At 39.4% G+C, this 15,949-nt stretch overlaps 2 protein-coding genes across 6 annotated transcripts; both read left to right on the forward strand.

Moving 5' to 3' along the window:
- Window positions 1–818: 818 nt before the first annotated feature.
- On the forward strand, window positions 819–11,443 carry LOC104735330 (4-substituted benzoates-glutamate ligase GH3.12). 5 transcript variants are annotated; one of them, XM_087480520.1, is made up of 6 exons: window positions 819–1,177; window positions 1,718–2,167; window positions 9,213–9,543; window positions 9,634–9,735; window positions 9,831–10,606; window positions 10,719–11,443. In XM_087480520.1, exons 3-6 carry the CDS (start codon window positions 9,260–9,262, stop codon window positions 11,279–11,281), a joined length of 1,725 nt encoding a protein of 574 aa, XP_087336646.1. In that variant the 5' UTR covers window positions 819–1,177; window positions 1,718–2,167; window positions 9,213–9,259; the 3' UTR covers window positions 11,282–11,443. The 5 variants fall into 5 exon arrangements, with proteins under 5 accessions (XP_087336646.1, XP_010453394.1, XP_087336644.1 ...); XM_087480518.1 differs by having other exon boundaries at window positions 937–1,177; window positions 1,759–2,167; XM_010455092.3 differs by lacking the exon at window positions 1,718–2,167.
- Window positions 11,444–12,726: 1,283 nt separating this feature from the next.
- LOC104735331 (ethylene-responsive transcription factor ERF113) lies at window positions 12,727–15,502 on the forward strand. Its single transcript, XM_010455095.3, has 2 exons — window positions 12,727–13,324; window positions 14,786–15,502. Exons 1-2 carry the CDS (start codon window positions 13,231–13,233, stop codon window positions 15,328–15,330), a joined length of 639 nt encoding a protein of 212 aa, XP_010453397.1. The 5' UTR covers window positions 12,727–13,230; the 3' UTR covers window positions 15,331–15,502.
- The last annotated feature ends 447 nt before the right edge of the window (window positions 15,503–15,949 follow it).

Here is a 15,949-nt window from a genome sequence, read left to right on the forward strand (position 1 = left end):
TCGGTGTTACAGTGTTTGTTAATCCGAAGATACACTGGTCTGAATATATCTGGTTGGTTTTAAACGATATGCCTAGATGTTTGTATTACGAAAGCAGGAAAAATGGGAGGGACGGACACAATTATACTGTTGTTGAGCCTTGAACGACTTTCATAAACTCTTTTGACGTTATTATGTGAACATGATGGCTCAGTACCACAAATACATATCTCATGGATAACTCTTTTTAACCATGGCCTCTTCATTTCTGCGTACGGATGCATGTATAAGATGTTACATTTACTCTAATTTGACATTTATGAAAGATACGTGTGTTTTGGAAGGAAGGACACACCAAAAAATCCCACTTGGTGTGCATTTTTAAAAGTCAGATGAAGATGGAGACGACTTGGACGTTTTTTTTTCTTTAAATCAAAATTGCGTTTTGACGTTTTGCTTTAAATTAGGAAACGACGTTAAAGCTAAGGTTTTACTTGGAATATCGTTTTCATATTCCAGAAAATTTCAGAAAATTCGAGAAAATTTCTGGGCAATATCCCTCCAAGGACCACATAGTTCCACTAAATCGAAGTCTTAGTTGGAAGGTCAACCTCAAACCGTTGTGTTTTGTCTTGGATCCGTTCAGAAATTTCAGAGCAACTAGAAGCAACGCATAAATGCTGCCATTATATAAAATTTGCTTAAGAGGTTTATATAAATTAAAAATATTCCTCAGAAATCTATCAAATACTAATGTTTCAATTTTCAAACAAACCGAATATAATTAAATTAATAAATTATTAATATATAAAAATAAATTAACATTTTAGGATTCTCTTATATAAAGATTTAAAAAAAAAAATTAAGAACGGAAGAGATTACAAGAGAATAAATTTGGTTTTACCGTTTCCGGCAGTTGTATTAATTTAAGATGAATTAACAATGTTTGGTTTGGTTGAAGAAAAAAACACATGGTACCGTTGGGTAGGATAAGACTACGATTGGAGGTTACACGACAACCATTTAATAACATCAGTGATACCACTGGATCGTACTGCCTGTGCTATTGTCTCTTATTGATCTTTATATTATTGTTTTGGTTTTTGGTTTAGTTTCACAAAAATTTCCAATAGAAAATGAATCCATTGTAATTGAGTGGATCTATCTGGAGAGAAGAAGATACGAGACTCTGTCGCAGGTGAGTTTAAAGTCTCTTGCTGTTCAATTTCGTGGTCTTTTCTGATTATCTATTAACTTTGCTGCGTTAACGAAACTATTCTTATTCCAAAATATATATGGTTACCAAACCGGTACATATTTGAAACGAGTTCATTGTTTATATAATATGATATTGAAACTTCGTTTGCAATTTCTAGTCTTCATAACGACTCACAAGTGACATCTAAATATATCGTCTTTTATTATTTTATATTGGACTCTCTGAGTCTGTGTAGACTGGAGAGAGTCTCTTTGCGGTCTTTGTGTATGTTTTTTTTTTTCCGAGTAAATGACTCACAGTGAAGAGTCTTTGTGTATGTATTTTAATTTTCTTGCGCAAAATTTTTATCATAATTTGTAAGTACAATTCTTAATTGCTAGAATTTCATTGAGAGTTTCTCCTTAATTTCCTCGCGTTTTCCTGACTTTATTGAATCAAATAGACAGATATCAACAAAAAGAAAAAGAAACTGATTTTTTTTTTTTTTTTTTTTTTTTTTTTTTTTTTTTTTTATAAAAGGTTAAATTTTATACCAAATTTTCTGTTTTTCTGTACAAAAGAAAATAAGAAGCTAGAAAGAAAAGCTAATACAATGGAAATAAAGAGCTAGAAGGGAATTTGGGGAGTCAGTCGATCCTGGCAGCGAGATAAGGCGGTTGGGAATAGTTCGATCCACCTTGGCTTGAAGCGTTGCGGAAGGGGTGGCGACATTGGTGAAGACTCTGGCATTGCGTTCCCGCCACAGAAGGTAACAAGCGACTTGCAGGACAAGCTTGAGGAGAATAGACAGCTGGGCTTGAGGAGGTTGCCGAGTTTGAGAGATCCAGGTGGAGACTGCAGTTAGATCAGTAGGTGGGGAGGGCGAAATCCATGAAGCAAAAGCCTCCCAAACCTCCTTAGAATACGCACAAGAGAAAAACAGATGTTCATGACTTTCTATCCCAGACGAACAGAGGACACAATCCGGAGGTATATTCATCCCCCAAGCTAGTAGTCTGTCTCTAGTGGGTAGCCTGCGTTGAAAAGCCAGCCATGTGATAAACGAATATCTCGGAACCGCTGCTTTGAACCAGACCGTCTTACACCAAGGCACTTGCGCAGAGGAAGATCGAAGTAGCTCCCAAGTTGCCTGAGAAGAGAATGTGGTTGCGTATGTGTTGGCCGATCGTTTCCAGAGATAGACATCATCCCCTTTGTCATCCTCAGGAGGAGAGATGGTCGTAAGAGTGGCCATAAAATCTTGCTGGGAGACTGATCTAGCAGCAGGTAACCTCCAATCTCCATTCTGAACCGCAACGACAACTCTTGCACTCAGCTGTATTCTGAGCTGTCGGGGTCCATTCCTCCCAATGAAATCAACTAACGGGCCATGTGCACACCAAGTGTCATGCCAGAAAGATGCCGTTCGTCCATTACCGAGTTCACAACGCATGAGATCCTTGAGAAAGTGTCTGTGTTTTAGCATGTCCCTTACCGCTCTAGGGAGTCTTTGAGAGTCTTCCATGATCCAGAAACTTTTCCGGTGGAAGACGTTGCAATGCAACCAAGCAACCCACAGCGAGCCCGCCTTTGCAAAGAAGTTCCACAACAGTTTCAACTGGAACACGACCTGGAAGTCCTGCAATCTCCTGATGCCTAACCCTCCTTCCGCCTTTGGTTTACAGACATCATCCCACGCCACTCTCGTACCCCGTGCAGACTCAGTCTTATTTTTCCAGAGGAAACCAGCACAAAGGGAATCCACCTTCTCGTAGAACTTTTTGGGTAGGGCGAAGACAGAGCTCCAGAAATTCACCATACCGTAGATCACAGAACAAATGAGTCTGATCTTACCGGAGAAGGATAAGCTTTTGATAGTCCACGTATGCAGCTTCGATGTTATCCTCTCCAAGAAAGGCTGCAGAGTTGCAAAGGAGATCCTCGCGGGGTTGAGTGGCAGTCCTAGATACCGAGTGGGAAACGACCCCACTTTAATGCCTGTCAAAGCACTTAAAACATCGACTTGAATCTCCGAGTAGCCCCCAAAGAAGATTTCGGACTTAGCAGGATTCATGTCTAGACCACTAAGCGCCCTGAAGTGGCGCATAACACCAGCAATCCCCGTCAAAGAGTGCCAAGCACCATCCGTGAATACTAATAGGTCATCTGCAAACAGAAGGTGGGTTACCAGGGGTGAGGAACATCGAGGGTGCAACCTGAATGTGCCTGCAGCGGCTGCAGCTTCAAGAAGCCTCGATAAGACTTCCATGACCATGATGAAGAGGTAAGGTGAGATGGAGTCACCTTGACGTAAACCTTTTGCTGCTGAGAAAAACCCTGCCAATTCTCCATTAATTGCTATAGAGTACCTTGGCGAAGAAATACATTCTCGAATCCAAGAACAGAACAGAGGAGGAAAAACCTGAGCTTCAAGAACCTTTAACACAAAATCCCAACAGACAGTATCAAAGGCTTTCCGGATGTCGACCTTCACCATACAGCTCTTTGGACAACTTGTCTTTTGGTAGTCCCTTACTAGCTCCGAGGCCAGAAGTACATTTTCTCCCAAACTTTGACCTTTCAAGAACGCCGCTTGGTTTGGACTGATGCATTCCAGAAGAACAGGCTTCATTCTGTTGGCGATTACTTTAGATATGACCTTGTATATCAAATTACAGCAACTAATAGGTCTGAAATCACTCAGCCTGCTTGCCTCATGAATTTTTGGAATAAGTGCGATGATGGTACAGTTGAGATCTTTGAGCAACCGACCATTACGAAAGAATTCTTGGACTGCAGATATTATCGTGGCTCCTATTATGTCCCATGAAGCTCGAAAGAACTCCACCGGAAACCCATATGGGCCTGGGCTCTTGTTTAGGGGCATTGTAAACACCACTGCCTTTATTTTGTCAGGAGAGATGACCTTCTGTAGGTCCTGAACCTGAGCCTCTGAGCATCGAAAAGGTAATATCCCTCTAAGCTCATCCACTGAGACTGGCGAGACTGGGAGCTCAGTGTTCCCCATAATACTCTTGAAATAATTTGCTGCATAAGCTTTGATGGCAGAGATATCTGTGATCCTTGTTCCATCCTGATCACACAAGAAGTGAATGTGGTTTCTCGCTGCCCGTTGTGAAACTGACTTGTGAAAGAATGCGGTGTTCCTGTCCCCTAGATGTAGCCACAGTATTCTGGATTTTTGGCGGTAGAACTTCTCCTCAGCAGAAATCAGCGTGTGCCAAAGAGTTCGAGCTTCATGCTCCTCCCTAGCAGCTTGAACATCCGGGTTTGATAACAGCTGTCTTTGGAGATTTGCAACCTTATCCGCTTGATTCTTAACTCTCAGACTGATATCATTGTAGTGTCGTTTGTTCAGGAGCCGAAGAACCATCTTTAACTTTCGCTCAGCCCTAACAAGTTTGAACTGACAAGTTCCCTGGATTTGAAGTGGATCCCAAGCTTGAGATATTGAGTCTTTGAACTGCGGGTGCTCAATGACATGCTGAAAGAACTTAAAGGGCTTACGAATAGACCTTCGCAAAGCGGGTAGATGGAATAAGCAGGCAGCATGATCAGATTGTAGTGGCTCCAGGAACTCTGCATAGGATTCCGGATAAGAGTCTGCCCACGCCTGATTGATGAAAGCATGGTCGATCTTCTTTGAGGTGGGGTTGTCTTCCTGATGGTTCCACCACGTGAAAGGAACCCCTTTGGCCTGCGCCTCAAAGAGATCAGCTTCCTGAATGGCAAGATTGAAGTCCTCTATGCCTGATGAGTCCACATCCTGAATAAGATGGTGAGAGTGCTGAGAGGTTCGCAGGATTTGATTGAAGTCCCCCACCACTGCCCAAGGAACACGACTGACTGGAGTGTTCGCATTAAGCCAAGATAAATTATCCCAAAGAGGTAGACGCGCTTCTAGCAGATTAAAGCCATAGGCAAAAGATACTGTAATATTTAGACTAAACGACTGAATAAAGAATCCGCAAGTAATAAGTTGTGAGGAGACATGATACACAACCATAGATACCGAGGGGTCCCAACATACCACGATCCTAGCTGTACTGTGGTGGTCGTAGTTACCAAAAAAATTCCACCCCTGAGGGACTGTTCTAGCAACCCTTCCCGCATTAGCCGATAAAATATGTGTTTCCAAAAACGCTCCAAAAAGTGGCCTATGGATCAAAATCCAATCCTTTGTAAAGTCCTGACGTCTGGTACTATTCAGACCTCTTATATTCCACCCAAAAAACATCGATACTTATTAATGTGAAGTTGTTGTGACCTTGCGGCCACTCTTCCTGCGACTAACCAGGATAAAGGGTGCTTCAGTTTCTGCTTCTGTCGGACGATCAGGTGACGGCTCAACTGACCTGACAGAGACGGTCTTCTCCATATTCTCATTCCCCTCATTCCTATGGTCCGACTTATGCTCCTCACCAGCAGAGATAACCAGTTCCTCCCTAATCTCTTTAGTTTTGTCCAGCGTCAGTACCTTGTCTCCCAAATCAGGAACTGGCGCAAGATCTGGGCCTGATTTCTGTTCTGGAACTACACCATCAGAGTCTCCTTGGACCACTTCCTCACTCTGTGACGCCACAATCGCAGAGGAAAGGCCACTCTCCTTAACCTTCCACACAAGATGAGGTGGTTTTACATTCGAGGAACTCTTAGACAAACGTCCAAGTGATCGTCCTTGCCTTGAGCGACGATGTAACCTAGGTCTACTCCACGACCGCGACCTGTTCCTTCTCCGCATTAGCGAGACAGTGGTAGCTGTCATCTTGGGACATCGAGCTGTGTCGTGACCGTACGCTCGAAACTCAGTGCAACGAGGAGGAAGCCATGGATAAGAGACATCCACTTCCACCTCCCGACCATCAGAGAAACCCGAAATTACCTTCGATGGGAGATCCTTAGTGAGGTCAAATCTAACAAGCACCTTGGCCACTTCAAAATTTTCCTTGCGTTCTGTTTCAGGTGCTAACGCTACAAGCTTACCAACTGCAGTGGCTAGCCTACTGAGACTTTGCCTGTTAAACAACAGATACGGGACTCCGCAGAATTTAACAGCAATAGTCGCTGACGTAATAGGGGGAGATTGAGGTGTAAATTCTGGCGACCAAGGAGAAACAACACATTGGGTGCCCCGCGATATTCCAGACATTGCAGCCCAACAAGATTGCTCTGGTCCGAGGATTTGTAACTCGCAACAGGAAGGCTCCATTCCCTATATTGTGCACGAATATGCGAGGACCAATTCGAGCCCATAGAGCATTCACAACTCCAATAACCCGTCCCATATCTAGAGGGTTACCATGAAATTGAGCAAAGACAAAGTCTTTGAATTCTTCCCTGGCAGCTTCTAGATTGTCGTCTGGAATTAGAACAAATGGAACACCAGTGATGTGCACTGTAGGAGATCCCAACTCCTCAAGCTGGGAAGAGTCACCAAACAAACTAGTCCAACGCTTTCCTGGAGTGGAGGAAGTTGGAACAGAGGATACCGCCTGACTAGGAAGCACAGGAGGAGAACCAGCGATACCCGGAGATACGTTGCCAGAAGCAGGAGCCTCAACAGCAGCAAGGGAAGGACCGGCTGATACAGGAGGATTGCTCAGATCCAGAGCCGAGGACGAAGCGCCAGGGAGGATGGGATCTGAAGACGAAGGATCCGCAGGGATAGGAGATGGAGAAGAGATCTCTGAAGGTTTTGGAGCTTCACCAGCAGCGGTCACGACAGAAGAAATCTCCATGGGGGAGGGGGGAGGGCGAGATTTGGATTTTGGGTGGGAAGGAATCGTCGACAAAAGAAACTGAATTGTTGACTCTTGAATAATCGACAACATGGTACATTTACCATCCTGTATTATTCATCAAAAGTTATAGAAAACTATGTTACCAGCCATATAATACACAACTTTCAATTTTATCAGAGTTTTTGCTTAAATGGATTTTAAAGTTTCAAATTTTGAAAGCTTTAGTACTAAACTGATACAAAAAACAATAAAATCAAATCACCTAAAAATCAAACGAAAATCACTAAGTACTTGTTGTTTCAATTTTCAGTTTCTTTAAATTCAATACTTATTAGTAGTTTTATGTTTTATTACTAGTTCTTAGACTAATTGTGTTTCGTTTTTACACGTTATATACGCAATTCGTTAGCAAAGTCACTCTTTATAAAAATGAATTTTTGATTATGATGTGAATGTCTAAAAATAATGAAATTATGAAAAAGTGAAAATATTAAAACAGCGGTATATAATATATATGTCATCACATATATTTTCTAGAAACTCAAGATTGGTATTTCTAGGACCACTCTGACAAGTCACACATTTGACAGTAGTGTACAAGATTGGTATCAAAATGTATATGAGAATCCCCATGAATTTGTTAAAATAATTTTCTATGAATCATCATATAATATATTTCCATGAGAGTGATCCTTAGATAGTTAGATGACAATCTAAATCGTTGTTGACGGGAGAGAGAGAAAGAGAGAGAGAAAGTCGCCGTTGTAGTCGCTCCGCCTTTCCGGTTGTCCTTCCGGCGGCGGAGAGGGCTCTGTCCTTTTAGTTTTCTTCTTAGTAGTTTCTTTTCAGTCTCGCTCCTTGTTTTATCGTCGTCGTCGGTTGGGTGACTCTCAAAGGTGGTTGTTCCGGCGATTCCTCGGCGCGTGAAGCAGAGATCTGTCGGGTGGAGGTTGCTGGTGAAGGCTCATGTGTGGACGTTGGAGGACAGCGTAGAATCTTGGCCAGATCTGGTGGATCTGGGGAGGCGGACTTCGTTTGCTGTTTTGTCACCGGCGGCTTGTGGGTATCGGAGAGCAGTGAGGGCTGAAGCTTTCTTCGACGAGCTTTAGTGGTCGGATTTGGTTTCTTCTTCAAATCTTACCTCTCATTCCAGCCACGGCGGGTCTTGCAGCAAGGGGTGATGTCGTTTTTTTATTTTTCAGTCCGACCAAGGTTTGTGTATGTCTCGTAACTTGATGGAAGGGATGCTGCTACTTCGAACTTGCACTGCAAGGTGATGATATGCTAATCTATGCTCCAATCTCTAATCCTTAGATGATTAGCATTCTGGTTATTGTATTGTTAGTTCGGAGAACCATCTATTTCGCCGGTTATTGTAGCTTCATAACTCTTGGACGGGTCAGTCGGATGTATTGTCCGTTTTAGGTTTAGGACCGGAACAGTGAAAGCCGGAAAGACTAAGCTTTTCTGACGATGCGCCTCTGGATGTTGAAGCTATTGAGACAAGTTCTACACGTCGATCATGAGGATCTCATAGCTAGGATTTGATTTGTTTTCAGTATTGGTTTAGGTCTTCTCTGTGTTAGTATTTGTTTTCGTGTCATAGGGTCATTGTAGGTGGTCTAAGAGATGATTTCACTTCGAGTTGTGATGTGTTATCTATCTCGTTGTGGTTAAAAAATGCAATGGTTATCGATTAGGTAGTGTTGGTTCCGTCTGGTGTTTCAGGGTTGTACTTGATTAACCATTGCATTTGCTTTTGGTCCAATTCTATAGAGGCGAATGTAATGTACCTTGGATTTGGTTTTAATATTTTGGTTAATGAAAAGTTGATGTTGAGCAAAAAAAAAATAGTTAGATGACAAGATTGCCGTTTAAGTTTATCACCCAGACTTAATAAATATGAAGTCTTTGGAAACTCACGAAAGTACATTTTCCACAAAACGAAAATTTCCACGAAAATAGATTTTCCATGAATCTTAGTTAAACAAAATAATTTCACCTCACATGCCTAATATTCCTATATACTAGTCACTCTCATATATCTAACACGTGTATTTATCTACTCCAACTAGTTTGAAACTTGGAATACAAACAAATGACACCATTCACACGCTAAGGTCAGAATTGTATAATAATCAACTAAAGCATATCATATTGTGTTACTCGGTCGAGACTTCTCGACAGTTATAAAATATCACTTAAATATTGACCGAGACTCACGAACTGCCAAATCCATTTAATTAATTAGGTTTTTTTCTTGCTATATATAGAACTAAGTGGCACTCTCTGATTCCATATCAACTAAAGAGAACTAAAGATGAAGCCAATCTCCAACACCAACGAAGAATTTGAGATGACGCTGAAGAATTTGACTTGGAACGTGAAGCAAATACAAGACAACTTGTTAGAAGAGATAATCACACCCAACACAAATACAGAGTATCTCAAACGTTTTCTCCCCGAGAAGTTCGACAAAGAGCTCTTCAAGAAAAACGTACCGATCGTCACCTATGAAGATATTAAGCCTTATCTCGACCGTATCGTTAATGGAGAGTCATCCGATCTCATATCGGCCCGACCTATCACCGGTTTCTTGCTAAGGTACATATATAATAAAAAAAACTTTCTATATATAGTATTTTTTATTTTCTAAAACAGCTACATGCTTAATTGACGTGTAATATTTTGTAGTTCGGGAACTTCAGGAGGAGCACAAAAGATGATGCCATGGAACAATAAGTACTTGGACAATTTGACATTTATCTACGATCTTCGAAGTCAAGTAATAACCAAGTAAGTGTAACATGTTTTTCTTATATTTTTTGACGATTTTTATTTGGACCAGATCATCAGACCGATGCTGACAAATCTCTTCTTGCTCTGTTTAGGCATGTGAAAGGTCTGGAGGAAGGAAAAGGGATGATGTTTCTCTTCACTAAACAAGAAATCATGACTCCTTCTGGCTTGCCTGCTCGAGTCGCAACCAGCAGCTATTTCAAGAGCGACTACTTCAAGAACCGGTCATCTAACTGGTATTACTCGTACACGAGCCCTGATGAAGTCATCTTATGCCCCAACAACACCGAAAGTCTCTACTGCCATTTGCTCTGTGGCTTAGTCCAAAGAGACGAGGTTGTGAGAACGGGTTCCATCTTTGCTTCGGTCATGGTACGAGCAATCAAGGTCCTTGAGAATTCTTGGGAGGAGTTGTGTTCAAACATCCGATCAGGTCAGCTCAGCAACTGGGTCACAGACTTGGGTTGTCAAAGTTCTGTGTCTTTGGTCCTTGGAGGGCCACGTCCTGAATTAGCAGACGCAATTGAAGAAATTTGCAACCAGTCTTGGGAAGGTATAGTCAAAAGACTCTGGCCAAACATCAAATTTATTGAAACCGTTGTTACGGGTTCAATGGGACAGTACGTTCCAATGTTGAACTACTATTGTGACGACTTGCCTCTAGTTTCTACAACTTACGGCTCCTCGGAGACTACATTTGGGATCAATCTAGATCCTCTGTGCAAACCTGAAGATGTTTCTTACGCTTTCATGCCCAACATGTCTTACTTTGAATTCATACCTACGGATGGAGACAACAACGATGTCGTCGACCTTGAAGATGTGAAACTTGGATGCACTTATGAACCCGTGGTCACAAATTTCGCTGGTGAGCTTTAAAACATCGATCATGACTTCACTAAGATGCTTGTTATATGTTTTCTTACATGGTTTTACTAATGTTTGTGTATGTTTTTTTTTTTTTTTTTTTTTTTGTTCAGGATTGTATAGGATGAGAGTGGGAGATATTGTATTGGTGACTGGTTTCTACAACAACGCACCTGAGTTTAAGTTTGTAAGAAGAGAGAACGTGCTCTTAAGCATCGACTCCGATAAAACTAATGAAGAAGATCTGTTTAAGGCTGTGGGTCAAGCAAAGCTAGTACTCGAGTCATCAGGTCTCATTCTAGAAGACTTCACCAGTTATGCTGACACCTCGACATTTCCCGGTCACTACGTGGTTTACTTGGAAGTAAAGGCTAAAGAGGGTGAGGGGAAGATGAAGAATACACAGCTTGAGCTCGATGAAGAGGCGCTCTCCAAGTGTTGTATGGTAATGGAGGAGTCGCTTGATAATGTTTACAAGAGATGTAGGTTCAGAGATGGATCGGTCGGACCTCTGGAGATAAGAGTGGTGCGTCAAGGAACGTTTGATTCTCTCATGGACTTTTTCATCTCACAAGGTGCTTCCACCGGTCAATACAAGACTCCCAGATGCATTAAGTCAGGGAAAGCCTTACAAGTATTGGAGACATGTGTGGTAGCCAAGTTCTTCAGTACTTGATTGTTCTTCCTTGGATAATATATATGGGTTCAAGTGATTTGTTGTGGTTTCAATAAATTTGATGTGTACTAGTTTGTCTGAATATATATTTTGATTAAGTCCTTGTTTAATTTTCCTCTGTAAGCTGGAACACTACAATGAGAAACAGAGCATTTTATTAAATCTGCCTCTGAACCGAAGTTTGAGATGGAAACTTTAATGGACTTGGAAAATAGATAAAGCTTTGAGATGAAACCAAACCTTTCATTACACTTCACCCACCTGAGCCCATGAGTCCATGACTACCAAAATAACTAGGGGGACAATCCGATTTTGTTTTGTTTCGGTTCGTTTTTTTTTTTCGATAAAAATCGCTTTCCTAGAAACGAACACCAATTTAACCATTTGTAGTTTGGTTTTGATGTAATTCGGTTTATTTATTTTATTTCCGGTTAAGCAACTAAATATATAAGTAATTATTTATTTAATATAATATGTTTAACATATGATAGATAATCTATAATCAAATATTGGATTATTCAGTCTGGTTTGGTTCAGTTACACATTTGATCAGTTTTGTTTGATTTCGGTTTTATTTGGTTCAAAATTAATCGAAATTAAAAAAAAAATGGTTTTCATCAATTTTTTTTTTTTTTAGTTTAAATTGGTTCAGTTTTATTCACTCCATCGGTGAAGCTATAGCAAGGACACAAATGCATAATGGTGGGGCAGTTGCTATCTTGAATCAATAGAAAACGGGTGAAAATATGAAGCTCAGAGAATCTCTGTAAACTTGAAGCTCCGAGACATTTTTTTTCAAAAACTTAGCTATGACATGACATGAGCAAATGCAACTAATTAACATTGATACCAAAAAAGTTTCAAGTATCGCATGCGGAGACCTAAAGATCCATGTGATATCGTAAAGATCTTGAACTTTTTCTTCTTGACCTCGGCCACCTTCAACCTAACCATTTCCAAAATCCTTGTATTTTCATGTCTCCATATCCTTTCCACTTAGGTAATAGATGTCAATTGATTTTGTGCATAACCATATATGTAAGCAAAATAAATAAATCACAAGTTTGATCATTGTCTAGTCTTTCACTTGGTACCATAAGGTCCATAACACATCCGTTTTCCAAATCCTATTTTTTTGCATAATTTTTCGTATTTTGATGCATATATATTCCATTAATATTGTGTGAATTTTTTTAAATTTGAACATAAAAAAATCAAATATACGATCAAATTTCAAAATTTTAATGGATATTTATATATATGGTATTCAATAACCAATTGAAATATTGGAACGAATACAAAAAAATAATATCAATGACATTAAAACAGTTGCAATTATTTATATTTGTTTTTTCTAAAAAGAAAAAGAAGAAAGATCAGAATGTTGGATCCGCACTCATTCCTAGTTTGTGCATAACACTGCTGCCAAAACATGCGAAGCTAATAAGCTCCCAAAAATAAAAAGATTGAGAAAAAGAAAAAGAGAAGTCGTAGAGAACTATGAACTCAAAGAACGGTCCCACTCCGCACCATTCCAAAGGTTTTAATAATTCTATATATTATATCAACTTTTCTTGTAGATCCTTCTCTTTATAAAAACCCTTTTGTCACCTCTTCTTTCCTCCTCATAATATCACATCATAGCCTTAAGTAAAGAAAACCCTTATTTGCTCCCGATTACTTACTTGTTCATCACCTAGCCAAAGCTCCATGTCCTAGTCATTCCCCAGATTCCCTCTCCTACAACTTAGTTCCTTTCAAAGTCTATATTACACACCCGTGCTAGTTGTTCTTTCTGTTTGCTTGTGCGTGTGTTTGTTTACATATACGTGTGAAATTCATCATTTGTTGTAAAAGTGGATCGGAGGTATGGAAAGGGACCGGTTCCACCGGAAACATCGGCGGCGGCGGATGATAATCCGTCCTGGAACGAGACTGATGTCACCGCCATGGTCTCCGCTCTAAGCCGTGCCATCGAGAACCCGACAGACCCGCTGGTCAAACAAGAGCTTGATAAATCGGATCAACTTCAACAAGACCAAGGTAATTAAGTAATACTATAACTCTATACATATAGCTTTGAATTTGATCATCTGTCTCTAAGAACAGCTAAGTCTTTATTTTTGTTTTTGTTAGCTAGCTGATGTAACTTGGTTATATAATAAGTTAACTAACTAAAGACTTACTATTAATAAGCCTTTTATCGATTCTCTTAGTTAATAATTAAATTTGGGGGAAGAAAGGAATTTGTATAGGTTAGGTTCGATTTGAAGTACCTCAAGTTCAATGCATCTGTCATTTAATTTACTTTCCGTAAAGAACTTTCCTTCTTGTTTTTGAATTGAATCACCGATCAGGAGGATACTACGTGTCTATCCTTTTCTTTTAATACATCTACTAGATCTTCTTTTTTTTTTGAAAGTACTAGCTTCATATATTTTATTAACCTCATGTCTTAAACTCTCAAACATATATATAACCTACATATGGCTTCTTCTTACCTAACTAGATAGAGTAATTTTGACCACGCATGTTCCTTTGTCTTAGATATATATCATCATTCTCTGTCAACTTTATGGTTGTCCTTTTTATCATTACTTTGAGGTTTTTCAACATGACTAACTCGTTTTTTCGGTGCGTTACTTAGAATTAGAACTTAGAAGCCAAAATGTCAAACGACTCAGGTGCAAAGTCTTAATCAAAAATCAAGTCGTAGTTTATACTTTTATTGAGTGTTAATCACAAAATCAAATTTTGTTATTTGAATACTAAGTTAGATTTTAATAATATGTCATCCTTTAAAAAAAACAAAAAGGACACCCGAAAAATAATCATATATAGAAACAAATATCCAGTTAGTCTTTCTAAATACGGTAAAAACTTAAAATTGGGAAACATTTTGAATTGATGACGATTCCTTGTGAGAATGGATCTTAAATTGATTAGTTTTAGTTTACTTTTGTGGATTTTAGTGTCATTATGTAGCTGTTTGACTTTCGCTTGTTTGACAAGAAAAACAAAGAAAATTACGCTGGTTGTAATAAATATAATATTGAATCAATTACTCGACTCGAGTGTATGATTCAAGCTTTGATTGGTAGAAAATCATTTATAATTTGTATGATTTTGGTTCATTACAAATGTCTAGTAATCCAAGATATATACACTTGGATTGCAGGACTGATCACCCGTATATATAATTCCATCTAAAAATGTAATCTTATGAGAGGAATAGTATATAGTATATTGTGGAAAGTTCGGACCATGAAATCGCATAGTTGATGCGTTTAAGTATTATTGTATGCATCATCTTTAGTTAATTAGATCGTTCATTTTTTTTGTTTCTTTGAAGTCGTAAATAGTACTAAACTAATTAATATTCTCTTCAAATATTCTTTGCTAAAACTAATCGTTATAGTCACACACGTCATATAATTCTTCTCATGCATGTAGATTGCACATGCAATATGTAATTAATTTTATTCTTATGTCATGTTCTGCAAGATCAACCAAGAAGAAGACACTATAGAGGCGTAAGGCAGCGACCATGGGGTAAATGGGCTGCCGAAATCCGCGATCCAAAGAAAGCAGCCCGTGTCTGGCTTGGGACTTTCGAGACAGCAGAGGAAGCTGCTTTAGCCTACGATCGAGCCGCCCTCAAATTCAAAGGCACCAAAGCTAAACTAAACTTCCCTGAACGAGTACAAGGCCCTAGCACCACAACCATTACTCATGCCCCAAGAGGAGGTAGTGAATCAATGAACTCACCTCCTCCTCAGCCTGCTGATCCATCTTCTACTACTACTTCGTGGCCAGTGACTTATAACCAAGACATACTTCAGTACGCTCAATTGCTCACGAGTAACAATGAAGTTGATTTATCGTACTACACGTCGAGTCTCTTTAGTCAGCCCTTCTCAACGCCTTCTTCATCTTCTTCTTCTTCACAACAGACGCAGCAACAACAACAACAACAACAGCAGCAGCAGCAGCGGGAAGAAGAAGAGAGGAGCTATGGTTACCATTATTATAACTATCCAAGAGAATAATCTAATTTTATACATATTCGGTCGAATCAATATTATAAGTCGCTACCATATATATCTTCGTTTCATTTATTTTTTCGCAACCTTTGTTGCACCGAAAATATAAATGAACGAGAGGCATGTGTAACATTTTGTTTTTGTTTCGTTATTTTTAGTAAAATTTGGATTTGCTGAAGTTTAATTCTCTGAGACATGTCACTCTGATCCGTCGGTCGTAAAGCTTGTGTATCATCAATAACCTCAATGAACATGAACTGCAATACACATATAGATAAAACCCCTAATCATAATAGAAGTTGGTGTTTGAAAGAAGGAAAGAGGTTTGGATTATTGATCGAGAAAAATTATAGATATTAATTAACATGGTTTTAAGAAGAGAACTCCAAATATCTAGTAATCATATACCTAATATCATATATTTTTCCAAGTGCAAGCAGTCCTAGCTATTAATATATGCCACTATCCTAATTTACGTATACTGAACTGAAACAGAAAACTAACGTGTAAATGCATCAAAACAACTTGTTTACATGTAGTAAAAGTAATATAACATGAAATAATAGGAACAAGATTACTACTAATGCAGTATTCTTCCTCATGCTTATTTTTCTCAGCTATCAGC

The sequence above is a fragment of the Camelina sativa genome, chromosome 13 (genome assembly GCF_030686135.1).
Source record: "Camelina sativa cultivar CO46 ecotype springtype chromosome 13, ASM3068613v1".
Taxonomy (NCBI): domain Eukaryota; kingdom Viridiplantae; phylum Streptophyta; class Magnoliopsida; order Brassicales; family Brassicaceae; genus Camelina; species Camelina sativa.

What these genes read in the sequence shown, in the direction of transcription:
- LOC104735330 (XM_087480520.1), top strand. Translation starts at nt 9,260, where the DNA reads ATGAAGCCAATCTCCAACACCAACGAAGAATTTGAGATGACGCTGAAG. An exon ending in ATCACCGGTTTCTTGCTAAG is followed by an intron (nt 9,544 to 9,633) that starts GTACATATATAA and finishes AATATTTTGTAG; the next exon opens with TTCGGGAACTTCAGGAGGAG. An exon ending in CGAAGTCAAGTAATAACCAA is followed by an intron (nt 9,736 to 9,830) that starts GTAAGTGTAACA and finishes TGCTCTGTTTAG; the next exon opens with GCATGTGAAAGGTCTGGAGG.
- LOC104735331 (XM_010455095.3), top strand. Translation starts at nt 13,231, where the DNA reads ATGGTCTCCGCTCTAAGCCGTGCCATCGAGAACCCGACAGACCCGCTG. An exon ending in TCAACTTCAACAAGACCAAG is followed by an intron (nt 13,325 to 14,785) that starts GTAATTAAGTAA and finishes ATGTTCTGCAAG; the next exon opens with ATCAACCAAGAAGAAGACAC.